The 21507-nt window shown below is 37.4% G+C and overlaps 1 protein-coding gene across 2 annotated transcripts in view; it reads right to left on the reverse strand.

The window, feature by feature from the left end:
- Positions 1-201: 201 nt before the first annotated feature.
- chrd (chordin) overlaps positions 202-21507 on the reverse strand; it is a 33949-nt gene continuing 12643 nt past the window's right edge. Inside the window, exons 10-20 of one of the 2 annotated variants that reach the window (XR_012390362.1) lie at positions 21268-21415; positions 15169-15549; positions 13399-13640; positions 9897-10305; positions 8252-9771; positions 6861-6954; positions 6509-6565; positions 5728-5831; positions 4422-4679; positions 3026-3119; positions 202-770 (exon numbers count right to left, since the gene is read on the reverse strand). Coding sequence is in view for 1 of the 2 variants with exons in the window: in NM_130973.3 (NP_571048.2) it covers positions 706-770; positions 3026-3119; positions 4422-4679; positions 5728-5831; positions 6509-6565; positions 6861-6954; positions 8252-8464; positions 10192-10305; positions 13399-13640; positions 15169-15549; positions 21268-21415 (1770 nt within the window). In the remaining variant the exon portion in view is untranslated. 2 annotated transcript variants of the gene reach the window in all.

Below are 21507 nucleotides of genomic sequence, written 5' to 3' on the forward strand. Positions count from 1 at the left end.
ATTATCCAGCATGTTTTACACAGTGGATGCCCTTTCAGCTGCAACCCAGTACTGGGAAACCCCCATTCACACTCTACACACACACTCATACACTACGGCTAATTTAATTAATCAATTCCCCTATAGCGCATGTGATTGGACTGTGTGGGAAATAAATTAAAAAATGGTGGTAATAAATTAAAATGATATAAAATGGACAAATTTATGACAACATAAACATACAAACTTTATTGTTTACTCATCATAATTAATAAATATGCAATACAAACAATACTCATAATATCCATCAAAATACTGAAAGAAAACACACATAAAAAAATATACCAGAAAAGGGCGGAGTTTATGCTAATGAGCATCCAGAACACCCCGCCTCCACAACCAATCCTCCAATCAGATGCATCAAAACAGTCCTGCTGATTGGCTGATTTCAGAGTCATTATAGAGAGACTGTGAGAAGCGTTTGTGTCATGTTTTTGTTTTGTAATACTCGCACGTGATGTTGTGTCCAAGTCAAATTTACAAACAACAGTCAAAGGCACATTCCCGCCGGTGGGAAAATCCAAACATCTCCAGCAGCTGAGATTGATTCTGGAATAATCCGTTGTGTAGTTTTGTCGCGTCCTGGAGCTCTTCTGTGTGTGTTTGTGCAGTCCACAGGCGTCTGCTTGTGCGTTTGAGACGGCCTGATCTCCACTTTAGAGCGTGTCAGTGTCTCCAGCTTTTCTTTTTCTCTGCCATCTTTGCCATTTCTTCTTTCTCCATGAAGTCCTCTGCAGAACAGAGACATACAAAGATGTATTGAGGAAACTGTTCATGTTTGAAACACACAGTAGGTGATATTGGCCACTAGAGGGCGCATGTTCACAACAAACAAAGATGTTGCTTGATGACCGTTTTCAGCCAAAACTGGGAAACTTTCCATGCATTTGCCTGCTTGTTTATACATTTTCAGGTAAAAACTCAGCATTTTTATTTAATTTGCTCTTTTCGCTTAATCATTTTAGCCAAAAACAGAATCTTTTATGCATTTGCCCCTTTAATTTCTCGTTTTCAGCCAAAAATGGACATTGTAATTGCATTTGCCTGTTTGTTTAAACGGCAACGTTTTCAGCCAAAAAAGGAAACTATTTTCGAATTTGCTGTTTTTAGTCAGAAATGGAAACTTTTTATTCATTTGCCTGTCTGTTTACGTAATGCTTTCAACCAGAAACTGAACCTTTTAATTCATTTTTCTTTTGTATAATCATTTTCAGCCAAAAACCGCAAACTTTTCATGCATTTGCCTGTCAGTTTAAACAATATTTTCAGCCAAAAACAAACTTTTATTGCCCATTAGTTTTAATGACGCTTTCAGCCAAAAATGGACTATTTATTTGCATTTGCCTGTTCGTTCAAACAACGTTTTTCGTCAAATAGGAAACGTTTTATTCTGAACTATTTTGTTTTGCCTGTTCCTCTAAACTGCTTCAGTCAGAAATGGAAACGTTTTATTTATTGGCCTGTTTGTTTACACAAAATTTTTAGCCAAACATGGGAAACTTTTATGCATTTGCTTGTTCATTTAAATGTTTGCAGCCAAAAACAGAAAATCTTTATTTATTTGCCTTTTCATTTAAATATTTTCAGCCAAAACTGGGAAACTTTCCATGCATTTGCCTGTTTGTTTATATGTTTTTAAGCAAAAACTGAGCATTTTTATTTAATTTGCTTTTCGTTTAATCATTTTAAGCCAAAAACAGAAGCTTGTTATGCATTTGCCTCTTTGTTTGAATGTCATCTTCAACAATAACCTACAATTATTTTTGCATTTGCCTGTTTGTTTACGTAACGCTTTCAACCAAAAGCTGAACACTTTTATTCATTTCTTTTTTCGTTTAAACATTTTCAGCCAAAAACCGAAAACCTTTCATGCATTTGCCTGTCAGTTTACACAAAAATATTTTCAGCCAAAAACAGAAGCTATATTTGCATGTGCCCATTAGTTTAAATGACGCTTACAGCCAAAAATGGACATTTTATTTGCATTTGCCTGTTCGTTCAAACGACAATGTTTTTAGCCAAAAAAGGAAACATTTCATGATTTTGCCTGTTCCTCTAAACTGCTTTCAGGCAGAAATGGAAACTTTTTATTCATTTGCCGGTTTGTTTACACAACATTTTTAGTAAAATATGGGACATTTTTATGCATTTGCTTGTTTGTTTAAACGTTTTCAGCCAAAAACAGAAAAATCTTTATTTAGTTGGCTTTTCATTTAAATGTTTTCAGCCAAAACTGGAAACTTTTTATGCATTTGCCTGTTCGTAAATTGCATTTTCAGTCAAAAACTGGAAATATTATGAAAGTTCTCATCCAAAAAAAAAAAGTGTGTTCATTTGCCTGTTCGCTTACGCATTTATAGACAAAAATGTTAAAATTTTTATCAATTTGCCTTTTGTTTATACATTTTCAAGCAAAAACGTGAAACTTGCATTTGCCAGTTCGTTTAAATGATGTTTTCAGCCAGAAACTGAATTTTGAATGGATTTGCCTGTTTGTTTAAATGAAGCTTTCAACAAAAAAAACTGAAACATTTTAAGCATTTTCCTGTTCGTTTACATATTTCCAGCCAAAAAATTCTCTATCATCATCTTTAGTCTTTTCGGCTAAACGTTTTCAGCCAAAAACCAGAAACTTTTTTCATTTTTCTGTTCGTTTACTCAACATTTTTAGCCCAAAACAGGAAGTTTATTTATGTTCTTGTTCGCGTGCATAACAATGGCATTTTTGCGACTTAAAACGGATAAATCTGAAAATGAGGTTCAAAGTGGATGTTTTTTTTTTTAAGAAATGCAGCTGTTGTCATTTCTGTCCCACCAGTTGAAATTGCTTATTTGTCTGGATTTTAACCTTGCAATAAGATTTGGGATAATGTAAGTTAATCAATCAGCAAAATATAACACTATTCTAGTGGTTACTGAGTATTTTAATGGAAAAAAACCTTCTGTATCGTGCCGATAGACAGATAAAGTGAGCATTAGACTGTACCTATGCATTCCGGACAGCATTTTCCCTCTGTGCGGATGGGGTTTCTGCAGCTCAGCAGTGGACACTGCTTCCTCTGACACTTTGTGACGCCATGCTGGAAAAACAACACAAAGGGTTACATTAGCGGCATCCCAAACGGCACACTATACACTCATGTGTGTACTTATGCACTTACACACTCAACAACATAGTATACTGTATGTATGACGTGTCGTCCCAAATGGAGCACTAATGTTTTTTAACTAAGTGGAAATTCAGACTGTTTCCCTGAGGACGTTTGCAGGTTGCCAAATTAGTAAAATAAATGACCTAATAATACCTGCCATGAGTAGAACCACATTCACCATCAGGAGGCGCTATAATCACTCTCGTGGGAGAATTTTGCTTTCACCATCCAAAATAAATAAAGTTATTCAACATGTGCGCTCGATAGCTCCGCCCATTCCGCTGTGTGATTAAAGCAGTGGTTGTTGAGTGCGTGAAGTGTCCATCATTACACACTTCATTTTACCAGCTGAATGAGTGCATCATCCAGGTAATTAAAGTGCACTTATTATTTCTAGAGATTTCAGTGTGAACACACTACTTACACTATTTATACTTAAAAATGGCGTCGAATAGTGCATAAGTATGCAATTTGGGACACACCTTTAGAGTGCTGCTGCAGTTATTACTTTTTAAATTAGAAATTTACAGCTCACACTTCTTTTTTCTTATAATAATTAATGACTTTCTATAATTCTGTAGTTTTTTTCTTGCAATTCAGACAATTTTCTTTTAATTCTGCCCTTTTTTGCAATTTTAATTTTTTGTTAATCATTTTATTTATTGTAATTCTGACTTTATTTCATGTATTTCCGTCACTTTTTCTTGTAATTCAGATTTTTCTCCCTGCAATTAAATTTTAATTCATTCATTCATTCATTTTTTTGTCGGCTTAGTCCCTTTATTAATCCGGGGTCGCCACAGCGGAATGAACCGCCAACTTATCCAGCATGTTTTTACGCATCGAATGCCCTTCCAGCCACAACCCATCTTTGGAAAACATCCAAACACTCTCATTTACACACTATGGACAATTTAGCCTTCCCAATTCACCTGTACCGCATGTGTTTGGACTGTGGGGGAAACCGGAGCATCCGGAGGAAACCCACGCAAACGCCGGAAGAACATGCAAACTCCACACAGAAACACCAACTGACCCAGCCGTGCCTCGAACCAGCGACAGCACTGTGTGTTTTGCTGTGAGGCGACAGCACTACCTACTGCGCCACCGTGACGCCTATTTTAATTAATCAATTTAATTTAATTTGTTAAATGTATTCTGCTGTGAAAATGATCTTGTAACCTTTTAAGACTTTGAATCAACAAGTAAAAAACTAAATGCACAACTCACGTCACACCAGCAAGTGATGCACTTCATCTCCCCCACCAGCGGGACGCTCGGATGCCAGTGTTCGCTGTTCTGATAGTAGTTTTTCCCGAATTTGCAGAGCCGCGTCCCGTCCGCCTGCATCATCTCCTCGTCCTCCAGAGGGGGCGTTTCTTCAGGAGGACACTCCTTACAGCAGTCTGAAGGGTTGCGTCTGATTGGTCGGCTGCAGGTGAGGGGCGGGCACGTCACCTTCTCGCAGTGCACTTCCCCTGTCGAGCCCTTATATGGACACAATGACAACATAACCTATTAATATTCATGATGATGTAGATATTTACAATAATGCTGTCATGCGGGCTTCTGACGGCGTTTCGATGAATTGCTGAAGCTTATTGTGAAATAGGGTGTTATCACAATATTGACTTTAGCTACAAAAAAGTTTATTCAGCAACTGTGCACTAATATATATAACAACATGAGGACAAAACGACATTAAAATAAGTGGAAAATAAAGTAAAAATTACATATATATATATATATATATATATAGCATGTTTTTAGCATGAAATTACATACCGTTTGGCATGATAGCATGATAAAACATGTCGCTAGCATAATTTTTATCATGTTTCTAGTATGAATCGACATGCTACTTAGTATAGGTTGGAATAACAGCATGTTAGTGTGAATTGGCATGTTTTTATCATGTTTCTAGTATGAACTAGCATGCTGCTAACATGATTTTAGCATGATTCTAGTATGAATTAGCATGTTTTTATCATGTTTCTAGTATGAACCTGCATGCTGCTAACATGATTTTAGCATGATTCTAGTATGAATTAGCATGTTTTTATCATGTTTCTAGTGTGAATTAGCATGTTTTTATCATGTTTCTAGTGTGAATTAACATACTGCTAACATGATTATAGCATATATATATATATATATATATATATATATATATATATATATATATAATTAGGAAGCCATGTTATTAGCATGTTTTGAGCATTGCTTAGCATGTTTTTAGCATAAAATTGCATACCGTTAGCATCATTTTAGCATGATAAAACATGTCGCTAGCATAATTTTTATCATATTTCTAGTATGAATTGACATGCTGCTAACATGGTTTAAGCATAACGTAGCATGTTAGCATTATTCTTGTATGAATTAGCATGTTGATTTTAAAAAGCACTCTATAAGTTTAAACGATAATTAGTTATTTGCGGTGTTTTGATATGTGTATGGATATGAATAATGCACATGCTCATTATCTCCATATATGGCATTAATGAATATTGTGAAGTCATGTTTTGTAACTCACCTTGCAGGTACAGACTGCACACTTGATGTAGCCGAACGGCGGGACGAAAGGATGCCATGTTGTTCCAGGTGCGTGCATTTTCTGATCGCCTTCGAAATAACAGCCTGAAACAACCAATGAACATCTTACTGTACACTTCTGTTTAGACAGGGGTGTCAAGAACTAATCAAACCTATTAAGCTAAATTTTAATTATTATAAATATAAACCCATTCCCTTATGCTTTAATATTAAAATAAACTTTTATGCATATAAATGAAATAATTGATAAAATAAAATAGTTAAAAAAATCTGTTTTGCATTTAAAAATAAATTAATCTATTAAATTAAATAGTTAATACCTATAATAAATATTAAAATAAACTTCTGTCCAGTGTTGCATATAAAAATAAACCTCTTAAAATAAATAAATATTAAAATAAACATATTCAGTCACACATTTAAATAAAAATAAACTTCTATTCAGTGTTGCTTGTAAAATTAAATCTATTAAAAGAAATAGTTAATAATTTAAATAAATATTTTTAAAAAACGTCTGTTCAGTTTTGCATATAAAAATAAACCAAATAAAATAAATATTTAAAACCTTTATTAAAATAAACCTACTCAGTTACACATTTAAATAAAAATAAGCTTCTGTTCAGTTATACAAATATAAATAAGCCTATTAAATAAAAATTAAAATAAACTAAAAGTTGCACATTTAAATTAAAATTTGAAAGTATAATATTATACAATATTTTGCAGAAGTACATTTTTAATTTGACTGAATATAAACTCACCTTCAGGATTTTCCTCAACTTTTTCTACAGCGGCTGTCTCTTTAGATTCTTTCTTCTCTGTTGACACAAATCAAACAGTGTTAAAATACACACTTTATGTACATTAAATATATATTCATACATTTTATTATAGTCCGAATGATTAATCTTTTCATGCATTCATTCATTTTTTTTCAGCTTAGTCCTTTAGGGGTCGCCACAGCGGAATGAACCACTAACTATTCCAGCATATGTTTTACACAGCGGATGCCCTTCCAGCTGCAGCCCAGTACTGGGAAACACCCATACACACTCATTCACACACTCATACACTACAGCCTATGGACTATGTGTGTGTGTGGAGTGTACTGACCTTCACAGATGGGACAGCACTGGTCTTCAGGCTGGACGGTGTGTGTGCAGGAGAGTGTAGGACACATCACTGGGTCACAGATCACCGTCTTCTTCTGCACACGGTAAACACACACAGCAGAGTATTAGACTCATAATGACAACATCTACACCTGTGTGTGTGTGTGTGTGTGTGTGTGTGTGTGTGTGTGCATATCTCTGTTTATGTGTGTGTGCTTGAGTGGGTGTGTTTAAGTGAGTGTGTGTACGTTTCTGTTTATGTGTGTGTGCTTGAGTGAGTGAGTGTGTATCTGTGTTAATGTGAGTGTGTTTAAGTGAGAGTGTGTGTGTGTGTGTGTGTGTGTGTGTGTGTGTGTGTGTGTGTGTGTGTCTTTTAGTGAGTGTGTATATCTGTGTGTGTGTGTGTGTGTGTCAGTGTGTATATGTGTGTTTTGATATCTGTATGTATGTGTTTTTGTGTATTTGTATATCTGTGTGTGTGTGTGTGTGTGTGTGTGTGTATTAGTGTGTGTATATCTCTGTTTATATGTGTGTGTTTAAGTGTGTGTCTCTGTGTTTGAGTGAGTTTGTGTGTATCTCTGTTTATGTGTGTACCAATGTTTGATTGTGTGTGTGATTGTTAACGTGTGTTTGTGTGTGTGTGTGTGTGTGTGTGTTTGAGTGTGTTAGAATGTGTGATTGTTAGTGTGTGTGTGTGTTTGTGTTAGTGTATTAGAGTTTGCTTGAGTATGTGCGTATCTCTTTTGAGTGTGTGTGTGTGTGTTTGTGAGTGTGTGTGTTTTTGTTTATGTGTGTGTGTGTGTTTAAGTGAGTGTGTGTGTGTGTGTTTCTGTTTATGTGTGTGTGCTTGAGTGAGTGAGTGTGTATCTGTGTTTATGTGAGTGTGTTTGAGTGAGTGTGTGTGTGTATTTGTATATCTGTGTGTGTGTGTGTGTGTGTGTGTGTGTCTAAGTGAGTGAGTGAGTGTGTGTGTATTTCTGTTTGTGTTTGAGTGTGTGTGTGTGTGTGTGTGTGAATGAATATCTGTGTATGTATGTGTGTGTATCTGTGTTTAAGTGTGTTAGAGTGTACTTGTGTGTATATATATATATATGTGTGTGAGTGTGTGTATTAGTGTGTTTCTACTGTTTGTCTAAATGTGTGTATGTGGGTTTGTGTCTGTGTGTGTATTATGTGTATAATGTAAATATCTGTTAATGTGTATTGTGTACATATGAGTGTGTGTGTGTATGTGTGTGGGTGCATATTCATCTGCGTGTGTGTGTGTGTCTGTATTTGGGTGTATGTAATGTTTGTATATATATATATATATATATATATATATATATATATATATATATATATATATATATATATATATATGTGTGTGTGCATCTGTGTGTGTGTTGTTACCTGGCAGGTGCAGGTGAAGCAGGTGTTGTACTGCGGTGTCCACTGTGAGCCGTGTGTGTGTTGTTCTCCCTCAAAGAAGCAGGAGTGTACGTGAGTGTGTGTGTCTTTGCGTAGCTCCGTCGGCTCCCGTGTAAACAGCAGATCCTCAAACTCCGGCTCCTCCAGAAACTCAGCGCGGGGCGCCGGGTACTCACAGTGGTTCGGGACGTGGATCTGATGACCACACACACACACACACAGGTTCAACACACACACTTACAGGTCTCCTGAAGAGCTCTGAAATGTGCAGTTTTTATTGGATGTTTGACGTAGTCTCAACTGAAACACGAAGAGAGGGCGGGGCAAAGTAGCCCCTCCCATTTTTAAAATCAGCCAATAGCATTTTGTTTTCTCGCAGCTCTGCCAGTGAGAGTGGTGGAGCTCAAGTGCATCAAATGAACAGCCAATGAGAAGAAGGGGGCGGGGCATGTCTGAAGATTTGTTGAGAAACTGACGTATGATGAGACGTGAAGAAAACCTCTGGGTAGGAAGAAACAAACTACAAACATTTTATACGTTTAAATCATTTTATTTTTCTTCGGCTTAGCCCCGTATTTATCAGGGTTGCCACAGCGGAATGAACCGCCAACTATTCCAGCATATGTTTTACACAGCAGATGCCCTACCAGCTGCAACCCAGTATTGGGAAACACCCATACACTCTCATTCTCACACACACACTACGGCCAATTTAGTTGATCAGTTCTCCTGTGCTTGTTTGTTGTAAAAATTCGTAATAATGACAAACAATACTAATTTGCTACTTCAGGGTGCAGCGATCCTGCCGCTGTGGCTGGTGCATTCTGGGTAATTTTCTTACCCCTTGGTTTCGAGTGTGGTCCAGAAAAATCTTCAGTCGAAGGGGTATATACCTCTTCCCCTTAGCCCTACGCCTTTAAGCTAAAGGGAATTGAGATAGCCCTACCCCCTCACGGGAACGCGCAAAGCGAGGTGTGAGGGTAGTAAGGTAAGGGCTGAGGGGTAGGATTGGGATTGGGTCTAAAACAAAGCTAGCGATTGGTCTATTTTTTAACATTTCTGTACAGAGAGGTCATGTTTTGATCACATGATGCGATTTTGAGATCAGAGTTCACCAAGCTTGAATTTAGCCACGCAGCGAACTGCAAAATGTTTTGCGCTAGTTTGCATCTGCGGTTTGTCGCATTCGCATGCATATGACTATAAGGCTGCTTTCACACCTACACTTTTGTTTCAGAACCTGTCTCGTTTGCCCAGTTAGCGCGGTTCGTTTGGCATATGTGAACAGGGAAATCGCTCTCAGATCCGCGCCAAAGTAATCGCTCCGAGATCGCCTGAGTGAGGTGGTCTCTACTCGATTGAAATGAACCCTGGAGCTGATCGATTGCAGTGAGAAAGTGATCTGATCCGAGCGCGGTTATATCACTGTGTTGTATGGATATGTAATAGGTTTACGGCTATATGAAGAGAGAATTATGTGTATGGCGGGAAGTTTCGCGAGTCTCCGGATGCCCGCAAACGAGTGATGATCTCCCGGTAATCGCGCGTCTCCCTCCCGGTCCTCAAATAGGCATCGTCGCGCACCCTTCTCATCCCTCCCCACCGCATCTCTCCTCAGAGACGTCGCGCGCACCCTGTCAATCACCACCAAACCACCACCTCTCCTGACAGCTGAGCAGGACACTGCAAAATAAACCCTGACACTCTGACCAATGTGAGGAGAGTTTACTCACACTTGACTTGTTTTAGCTCTTTTGGTCCGATTAGAAACTTTGCAGTGTGAAAGCGAACCGCTCCAAGAGCAAAGAGCAACAATGTAACATTTGTAATCTCTGTTTCGAAACAACTGAATCGGTTCACAGGTGTGAACGCACCCTAAGTCTATGGGGTGAAAAGTGCAGTGTGACCACGGCGTAACTCACCCGTCCGCGAATCTCTCCTCTGGGGTTCATCTTGGTGCTGACCTGCAGATACGCCGTACCTTCATTTAAATGACGCAATAATTCAACACTGATGTCCTTCAGGACGCCTTGAGCCTGTGAAGAAATCAAAATAATCACATCTATATGATGTAATCCAAAACCTGGCATTTTCTGGCATGAGATCAACAGAGCAGACAAACAAAAACACACAATTATCATTTAAAAAACATCTTCATATATCTGCATAGCTTTCATTTGAATTATTGTGTTTTATTATTGTGTTTTGTGAATTATTGTGTTTTATTTTTACATTTTAGATCATGTATCTATAGTGTTAATTTGACCTGTATTCAATATTTTTTTCATTATTTATTATCTTTATTAGATTCATCTTAGACTAAAAACAATAGTTCTGTAAATACAATACGAGTAATACAGATAGAAATACGCACACATTGTAAAACCACACACTGCTTCCAGTCATAGTTAATGATATTTCACAACATGTTAATTTTCGTATTTATCAGGGTTTCTGCAGGTTTCACCAGGTTAAATCGAACACATTTTACGACTATTATAAATGAAATATTAGACTGGTACAGTGCTAAAACACTAAGCAGTTTTTGGAATGGCCCAGATGGAAAATATCTTTATTTGCCCTATTAAAAACATTATTATAATTAAACACATTTAACAATACAATAGCAATTTAATAATAAAATATAAATATTTTAGATATTTCTAGGCTAAATATTTTAAATATTGTGTCAAAACAAGCAAGCTCTAATTGTAAACACTGTTTTTCAACATTAAATAAATGGACAACTATTTTAAAAGTTTTAAAAACTATAATAAACTAAATGTATGCACAAGAATCTGCCCAGGTCAGTGACCCCAGCAGTGAATGCATGGAGAACTTTTAAACAAATGTTATTGAAGGGTAAATAACTCAACCATTACGTTAAACGGAGTTAGCCATAAAAAGTTACAGTTTTACTGAGATGGATTGTTGGTGGTTGGATGAGTGTCGACCAGATTGGGTAGCATGAACAAAGGAAGATTAGGACTATAAAGAAGACTATTTAGGACCCAGCAGATACCATGATATGTATATATATATATATATATATATATATATATATATATATATATATATATATATATATATATATATATATATATATATATATATATATATATATATGTGTTTATATATAAACTATATATATATACTGTTACATATAAACTAAATATACTGTTTATATATAAACATTGCATTTTTAGTAAACTAATAACAATAAATAGTGCATCAGGAAATCTTAAATAACTAAGAGTGTGTGTGTGTGTGTGTGTGTGTGTGTGTGTGTGTGTGTGTGTGTGTGTGTGTATATATAGTTGAAGTCAGAATTATTCGCCCCCTTTGATTTTTTTATTCTTTTTTAAATATTTCCCAAATGATGTTTAACAGATTCAGGAAATGTTCACAGTATGTCTGATAATATTTTTTTTTTCTGAAAACAGTCTTATTTGTTTTCTTTCGGCGAGAATAAAAGGAGTTATTAATTCTTTAAACACCATTTTAACGTCAATATTATTAGCCCCTTAAGGCTAATTTTTTCTCAATAGTCTACAGAACAAACCATCATTATACAATAACTTGCCTAATTACCCTAACCTGCCTAGTTACCCTTATTAACCTAGTGAAGCCTTTAAATGTCACTTTAAGCTGAATACTAGTGTCTTGAAGAATATCTAGTCTAATATTATTTACTGTCATCATGACAAAGAGAAAGTAAATCAGTTATTAGAGATGAGTTATTAAAACTATTATGATTAGAAATGTGCTGAAGAAATCTGCTCTCCATTAAACAGAAATTGGGGAAAAAATAAACAGGGGGGCGAATAATTCAGGGGGCTAATAATTACTGCATGTATATGTATGTATATATATATATATATATATATATATATATATATATATATATATATATATATATGCGCGCTATAGGGGAATTCATCAACTAAATTGGCCGTAGTGTATGAGTGTGTGTGTTTGGGCTTTGGCTAAAAGGGCATCCACTGCATAAAAGATATGATGGATTAGTTGCTGCTTCATTCCACTGGGGTAATACCTAATAAATAAGGGACTAAGCTGAAGGAAAATTAATAAATAATTATATATATATATAATGCATCTAATATTTATCATATAATAAATTCAAATAATGATCAGAATTTTATGAGCAAAAACTCCAGATTTCAGGGAAAACTCCAGCTTTGTTTAATAAACAGCGGATAATAAATAACAGCCAGCTTTCTGGCAGGATGACGGAGGAGCAGCCAAAGAAAACACACTTCAGTTGATCTGTAATCAGTCAGTTTATGTTACAGATGATGCTGGATCGCATTTAAAGAGACAGTTCAAACACAAACACACACTCACACACACACACACACACACACAAATGAGTGTGCGTTTCTTTTCTCTGTTGCACACAAAAGAGGATATGAAAAAAACATGCATGCATAGTGGGAAATTAAAAAGATTTTAATATTAAGGGTGGCACGGTGGCTCAGTGGTTAGCACTGTGGCCTCACAGCAAGAAGGTCGCTGTTTAGAGTCCCAGATGGGTCAGTTGGCATTTCTGTGTGGAGTTTGCATGTTCTCCCCGTGTTGGTGTGGGTTTCCTCCGGGTGCTCCAGTTTCCATCACAGTCCAAACACATGCGCTATAGGGGAACTGATCAACTAAATTGGCCGTAGTGTATGAGTGTGTGTGTGTATGGGTGTTTCCCAGTACTGGGCTGTGGCTAAAAGGGCATCTGCTGCATAAAACATACGATGGAATAGATGGCGGTTCATTCCGCTGTGGTGATACCTAATAAATAAGGGACTAAGCTAAAGGAAAATGAATGAATAATATATTTATCATATGCATATTATGCTGTGTTCCAGGTTGCATACTTGTATGACGTCCTGAAAGTAAGTACTTTTTCTCCTCAGGTGTGTACAGAAGTATGAATTCAGAAGTTAATATCCAAACACGTCTTTATAGTTCAGGTTGTTGCAGATAAAAAATATAACTCAGAAAATGTTGTTTAAATAGTTTCCAGTTGGCTAGATATTAAGTTATTTAAACAACTTTACTGAAGACTAATCTCAGTGCACCGTTCCTTTAAATTGTTTTTATATATTCGTTTTGTTTACCTGTTGCCCGTAGAAACCGGTCAGGAGTCTCTTGTGATTGGTGGAAGAGTCGTCCATCTCTCCGATCTCGGCCAATCCATGCAGGTGAGCACTGATGGAGGCGTCTTCGCTCTTGCTGAGTCCGTTAACGATGATCTCGTAATGCAGATGACACTGAGGGTCCACCGAGACCCAGGCGTGACCCGCTGCACCAGTGCGCACCGGCGGAGACACCAGAACACCGGCCAGAGGAACCGGCAACTCTGCAGAGAAAAACAGCAGGTCACATTTAAACACACTCACACACACACGTTTATTAATTATGCATTCTTATTTGTTATGTTATTTGTGTGCTATTTAATTATATATTCATTCATTCATTCATTTTCTTGTCGGCTTAGTCTCTTTATTAATCCAGGGTCGCCACAGCGGAATGAACTGCCAACCTATCCAGCACATTGCTACGCAGCGGATGCCCTTCCGGGTGCAACCCATCTCTGGGAAATTTATATAAATACAGTTGAAGTCAATTATTAGCTCCCTTTGAATTTTTTTTTTCTTTTTTAAATATTTCCCAAATGATGTTTAATTAAGCAACAAAATTTTCACAGTACGTCTGATAATATTTTTCCTTCTGGAGAAAGTCTGATTTGTTTTTCAGATGGAATAAAAGCTGTTTTTTATGTTTTAAACACTATTTTAAGGTCAATGTTATTAGCACCTAGTCTAATATTATTTACTGTCATCATGGCAAAGATGAAATAAATCAGTTATTAGAGATGAGTTATTAAAACTATTATGATTAGAAATGTGCTGAAAACAATCTGCTCTCTGTTAAACAGAAATTGGGGAAAAAAATAAACAGGGGGCGAATAATTCTGACTTCAGCTGTATATAAATATAATGTATTAAGTTTATTTATTAATACATTAAATTATACAGCTCAACTCCTTGTTCAAGCTCTTGTTCTCACCAGACTGGATTACTGCAACTCTCTACTAGCCGGGCTTCCAGCTAACTCTATCAAACCTCTTCAACTGCTCCAGAATGCAGCAGCACGAGTGGTCTTTAATGAAGCTAAAAGAGCACATGTCACTCCGCTGCTCATCCGTTTGCACTGGCTGCCAGTTGCTGCTCGCATCAGATTCAAAGCTCTGATGTTTGCTTACAAAGCGACTTCTGGCTTTGCTCCTTCTTATCTGCTCTCACTTCTGCAGATGTATGTGTCCTCCAGAAACTTGCGTTCTGTGAATGAACGTCGCCTCGTGGTTCCATCCCAAAGAGGGAAGAAATCACTTTCCTGAACTCTCGCATTCAATCTGCCCAGTTGGTGGAATGAACTCCCTAACTGCATCAGAACAGCAGAGTCACTCGCTGTCATCAAGAAACCACTAAAAACTCAACTATTTAGTCTCCACTTCACTTCCTAATCTGCAATTGCCTCTAGATATACCACTAACTGTACTAAAAAAAAAAGACTTTTCCTTTTTAGACTTTACAGACCTGAAACTTGCATACAGCACTTATTCACTGTTGCTCTTGTACTTGTGTAAATTGCTTCCTTGTCCTCATTTGTAAGTCGCTATGGATATTGTTAAATATAAATAGTTATTTTAGATTGTTATGATGCACTATCAATTGTTTGTACAGTTTCCTATAATAAAATGTTCCAAAACAATAAACATCAAATGATAAAAATGAACACACTTATTTCACTCTAGTTGTCGATAAAATCAACATTTCTGTCATTTCGTAAGCATCAGAATGCTTGTATATGCAGTTTTCTCTGACCGTTTCTGCGCGCGTCCAGTCCATTGTATGGCAGCAGGCGTATCTGTCCGCGCAGCTCCCCGTCGGGCTGCAGTGCGGTGGCGATGTTGATGAACAGCTCGTTCTGCAGCAGCATGTGTGTGTGTCTGGCCTCCACGCGTCCGCAGCTGCCTGCCGCCCGCTGGTCTGTGAACACTGCCGAGAGCTCGTACAGAACGCTGCGTTTGTTGCGCCGACGCGGCTTCATCTCGATGCTAACGCTCAGCACCGCGCTGCTCAGACCCGCCACCAGCAGCTGGTAATCCAGAGAGCCGTTCGGGTGCAGAGTGAAGACAGCAGAGCCCACACCGCCCGTCTGACCCGCAGTCAGAGCCGCGCCGCTCGACAATACACTCTGCAGAGCTACAACACACACAGGACAGCATTCACGTTAGTTACAGAGGACTACTGCAGCAATTGTATTTTCGGTTTATGGCCAAAAGAGAAAAGTAGCTGAAGTTATGAGCTGAAAATAAAATCTTAGGCCCTGAACTGTTACATAGAATTAGATTAAATTGTAAGTGAAAGATAATGGATTGATGGATGTGTTTTAGACATGTCATGTGGTTAGCATCATGAACTAAAAATATTAAAAAATTGTCAACTATGTAATGTTCAACACTGTTATCAACTATGTTGACGATAGCCAAATATGTTATCGTCAGCTGTGTTATCGTCAACTGTGTTATCATCAACTATGTTAACTTTTGTCAACGGTGTTATAGTTAAAGGTGTTATCATCAACTATCTTACCTATCGTCAACTAGGTTAACTATCGTCAACTTTGTTATAGTCAACTGTGTTTTCGTCAACTGTGTTATCGTCAACTCTGTTAAATATTGTCAACAATGTTAACTATCGCCAGCTCTGGCTATCGTCAACTGGGTAACTATTGTCAATTCTGTTGAATATCATCAACTGCGTTTTTAGTCATCTGTTATCATCAACTGTTAACTATCGTCAAGTGTGTTACAAACCATTAAGTGTGTTATCGTCAACTGTTAAATATTGTCAACTCTGTTAACTATTGTCAAGTGTGTTATCGTCAACTCTGTTAACTATTGTCAACTCTGTTAACTATCGTCAAGTGTGTTATCGTCAACTCTGTTAACTATCGTCAACTCTGTTAACTATTGTCAAGTGTGTTACATACCATTAAGTGTGTTATCGTCAACTGTTAAATATTGTCAACTCTGTTGACTATCTTGAAATTTGCTACATATCATTAAGTGTGCTATCGTCAACTCTGTTCGATATTGTCAACAATGTTAACTATCGCAAACTCTGTTAAATATCGTCAACTGGGTAACTATTGTCAATTCTGTTAAATATCATCAACTGCATTATTTGTCAACTGTTATTATCAACTGTTAACTATTGTCAAGTGTGTTACATACCATTAAGTGTGTTATCGTCAAGTGTTAAATATTGTCAACTCTGTTAACTTTGTTAAGTGTGTTATCGTCAACTCTGTTTACTATCGTCAAGTATGTTATCGTCAACTCTGTTAACTATCGTCAAGTGTGTTATCGTCAACTCTGTTAACTATCGTCAACTTTGTTAACTATCGTCAAGTGTGTTATCGTCAACTCTGTTAACTATCGTCAAGTGTGTTATCGTCAACTCTGTTAACTATTGTCAACTCTGTTAACTATCGTCAAGAGTGTTATCGTCAACTCTGTTAACTACTGTCAACTCTGTTAACTATCGTCAAGTGTGTTATCGTCAGCTCTGTTAACTATTGTCAACTCTGTTAACTATCGTCAAGTGTGTTATCGTCAACTCTGTTAACTACTGTCAACTCTGTTAACTATCGTCAAGTGTGTTATCGTCAACTCTGTTAACTATCGTCAAGTGTGTTTTCGTCAACTCTGTTAACTATCGTCAAGTATGTTATCGTCAACTCTCTTAACTATCGTCAAGTGTGTTATCGTCAACTCTGTTAACTATCATCAAGTGTGTTATCGTCAACTCTGTTAACTATTGTCAAGTGTGTTATCGTAAACTCTGTTAACTATCATCAAGTGTGTTTTCGTCAACTCTGTTAACTATCGTCAAGTATGTTATCGTCAACTCTCTTAACTATCGTCAAGTGTGTTATCGTCAACTCTGTTAACTATCATCAAGTATGTTATCGTCAACTCTGTTAACTATCGTCAAGTGTGTTATCGTCAACTCTCTTAACTATCGTCAAGTGTGTTTTCGTCAACTCTGTTAACTATCGTCAAGTATGTTATCGTCAACTCTCTTAACTATCGTCAAGTGTGTTATCGTCAACTCTCTTAACTATCGTCAAGTGTGTTATCGTCAACTCTGTTAACTATCATCAAGTATGTTATCGTCAACTCTGTTAACTATCGTCAAGTGTGTTATCGTCAACTCTGTTAACTACTGTCAACTCTGTTAACTATCGTCAAGTGTGTTATCGTCAACTCTCTTAACTATCGTCAAGTGTGTTATCGTCAACTCTGTTAACTATCATCAAGTATGTTATCGTCAACTCTGTTAACTATCGTCAAGTGTGTTATCGTCAACTCTGTTAACTATCGTCAAGTGTGTTTTCGTCAACTCTGTTAACTATCGTCAAGTATGTTATCGTCAACTCTCTTAACTATCGTCAAGTGTGTTATCGTCAACTCTGTTAACTATCATCAAGTGTGTTATCGTCAACTCTGTTAACTATTGTCAAGTGTGTTATCGTAAACTCTGTTAACTATCATCAAGTGTGTTTTCGTCAACTCTGTTAACTATCGTCAAGTATGTTATCGTCAACTCTCTTAACTATCGTCAAGTGTGTTATCGTCAACTCTGTTAACTATCATCAAGTATGTTATCGTCAACTCTGTTAACTATCGTCAAGTGTGTTATCGTCAACTCTCTTAACTATCGTCAAGTGTGTTTTCGTCAACTCTGTTAACTATCGTCAAGTATGTTATCGTCAACTCTCTTAACTATCGTCAAGTGTGTTATCGTCAACTCTCTTAACTATCGTCAAGTGTGTTATCGTCAACTCTGTTAACTATCATCAAGTATGTTATCGTCAATTCTGTTAACTATCATCAAGTATGTTATCGTCAACTCTGTTAACTATCGTCAAGTGTGTTATCGTCAACTCTGTTAAATATCATCAACAGTGTTATTGTCAACTGTTATAATCAACTGTGTTATCGTCAACGGTTAACTATCGTCAACTGTATTACTGTCAACTGTGTTATCGTCAGCTGTGTTATCGTCGACTCTGCTGCTTTTTTAGAAAGTTTGCCAATAATCAACAATTAGCAACAGTATCAAATGTTTCCGTTTCCCGTCACATTTAAACATGACATTACATTAATAAACGATTCAATTTACTATAAATCATTCATTTGTTGTTTATCTTTCCAGTTAAAGGAAAATGATTGGAAAATGCTTGAAAGGAGACTGAGAAAAAGCGACTCTAAACCGTGAGTCCTTCATATGAAACACTGTCGAACTCCTGCAGGTCAGAGGTCAGCGGTGACGTGATCCTCAGAGATGTGCACACTCTGACACACACACAAAAACACTCTCTCTCTCACACACACACACACTCACTCCTCAGAGACGCGTGGCAGGTAAACACAGAGCTGGAGAGCGCAGGACTGAATTCTTCACACATCACGTCAAGCTGTTCATGCAGCAGCTGCAGCCAGAGTGACCTTGGCGATGTGTGTGTGTGTGTGTGTGTGTGTGTGTGTGAGTGAGAGAAAGAGAGAGAGTGTTTGAGTGTGAGTCAGAGTGTGTGTGTGTGTGTGTGTGTGTGTGTGTGTGTGTGTGTGTGTGTGTGTGTGTGTGAGATTGTATGCATGTGCATGTGAGGACCATTTGTGTGTGTTTGTATGTGAGTGTAAGTGTGTGCGAGTGTTTTTGTACATGAATGTAGAGTGTGTTTGTGTGTCAGAGTGTCTGTGGATTCTTTTTTATATGTTTGTTAGTGTGTGTTTGTGAATGCGAGTTTGTGAGTGTGTGTATGTCTCAGTTATTGCGAGTGTTTCTCAGTGTGTTTTAGTGTGTGTCTCATTGATTGTGTGCGTTTTAGTGTGTGTCAGTGATTGTGTTTGTGTGTGTTAGTGTGCGTCTCATTGATTGTGTGCGTTTTAGTGTGTGTCAGTGATTGTGTTTGTGTGTGTTAGTGTGTGTCAGTGATTGTGTTTGTGTGTATTAGTGTGTGTCTCAGTCATTGTGTGTGTGCCTCTGCGATTGTTAGTGTGTGTCTCAATGGTTGTGTGTGTTAGTGTGTGTATGTTTGTGTTTGTTCGTATGTGAGTGTGTGTGAGTAAGAGAGTGTGTGTGTATGAATGAAGGACACACACACACACACACACACACACACACACACTCTGACCTCCTCGTGGCTGCATTGAGCTGTAATGTTGATGATGAGCTCAGGAAATGTGGGCTGATTTATCGGTGACACAGGGATGAAACTGAAGACGCAGTAAATCAGGGTAAAAACAGCGTCCGCCGACAGACTGATGCAGTTACTGATCCTGCCAGATTATTATAACTCACGTCTGCTGCTTTCAGCTCACACCTCAACATCTGATGCTTTATTAATAAAAGATGAGTAAACTAGCTGATACTCCAGCATGTTTGCGGTTTAAAAAATATATAATAATATATAATATAACCCTAGAAAAAAGGGTCCAATTTAACCCAGTGGTTGGTTTTGTCCTTATTTTGACTCAACATTGGGTTTGTGAAACTCATCGACTCTATAAACTAAACTGAGTTACACAATGATACTAAACAGCAACACTTTGACTAAGCCGTGTCACACTGTATCCTCACAGCAAAAAGGTCGCTGGTTCGAGTCCAGGCTGGGTCAGTTGTCATTTCTGTGTGGAGTTTGCATGTTGGCGTGGGTTTCCTCTGGGTTCTCCGGTTTCCCCCACAGTATATACACAGTATGAGTGTGTGTGTGTGAATGAGTGTGTATGGGTGTTTCCCAGTACTGCGGTGCAGCTGGAAGGGCATCCGCTGTGTAAAACAAATGCTGGAATAGTTGGCGGTTCATTCCGCAGTGGCGACCCCTGATAAATAAGGGACCAAGCGGAAGGAAAATGAATGAGTTTGCTCAGTGTTTCCTCTTAAATGCTCTTGTTTTGTGTCTCAGGTCTTTATTTTAACATTTATTTTCGTTTTGGTAAATGCATTACAGAAATATTATATAATATATAAAAAGAAATAACATATAATAATATTCATTCATTCATTTTTTTGTCGGCTTAGTCCCTTTATTAATTCGGGGTTGCCACAGCGGAATGAACCGCCAACTTATCCAGCAAGTTTTTACGCAGCGGATGCCCTTCCAGCCGCAACCCATCTCTGGGAAACATCCACACACACACACACACTCATACTCTACGGCCTACCCAATTCACCTGTATCCCATGTGTTTGGACCATGCAAACTCCACACAGAAACACCAACTGAGCTGAGATTCGAACCAGCGACCTTCTTGCTGTGAGGCGAAAGCACTACCTACTGCGCCACTGCCTCGCCCATATAATAATATTTAAAACAAATACATAAACACCAAATTATTGTTTGAAAGCGAAAAACTGTCTAATTTTTAATGCACATTGCACTAATAATGTGCATTGCATTTAAAATGTGCATTACCTAATATTGCATTACACTGATAATGTGCATTACAAAAACTAAAATCTCCCAATACTGACATCAGAGGTCTGGAGTCTTGATAATAAATTATTATATGAAGAATTTGCTGTGAGGCGATTGTGCTTCGACTGCACCACAGTGACGCCCATTTAATAATTATATAAGATGTTAATAATATATACACATACAAAATGTAAAAGTAAATATTAACAATTTTGCTTAGATGTTTAGAATTTATTTTCAATCAAACTGTAAAACATGTTTATACATAAATAATTTAGTTTGAATTTAGTTTATGAATTTGTTACTCTCTATATATGACTCTTGTATGATTCTTCATACATGTAAATATAACTCTATTTGACTCAACTCTGTTAAACTGTAGTATTATATTTCAGTAGCTTTTCTAACTGATGAGCTGTTGATTGGTTCACTCACTGTCACATGATCTCCTTCCAGAAATGAATCCTGAGATGTGACGCGGGGTTTGACCTTCAGTCTGGACGGAGATCTGGAGCTGCCCGCGGGACAACCAGAAGAGCTCACGACTGTTCAGATCCGCCAGCACTTCAGCAAAGTCTGAGTCCTGCAGAAAAAACACAGTTGCAATTACAATCTGCATTGCATTTCAAATAATGTGGATCGTATTTATGTTCATTGCATTTAAAATGATGTGCA

Source organism: Danio rerio, chromosome 15 (genome assembly GCF_049306965.1).
Source record: "Danio rerio strain Tuebingen ecotype United States chromosome 15, GRCz12tu, whole genome shotgun sequence".
Taxonomy (NCBI): Eukaryota; Metazoa; Chordata; class Actinopteri; order Cypriniformes; family Danionidae; genus Danio; species Danio rerio.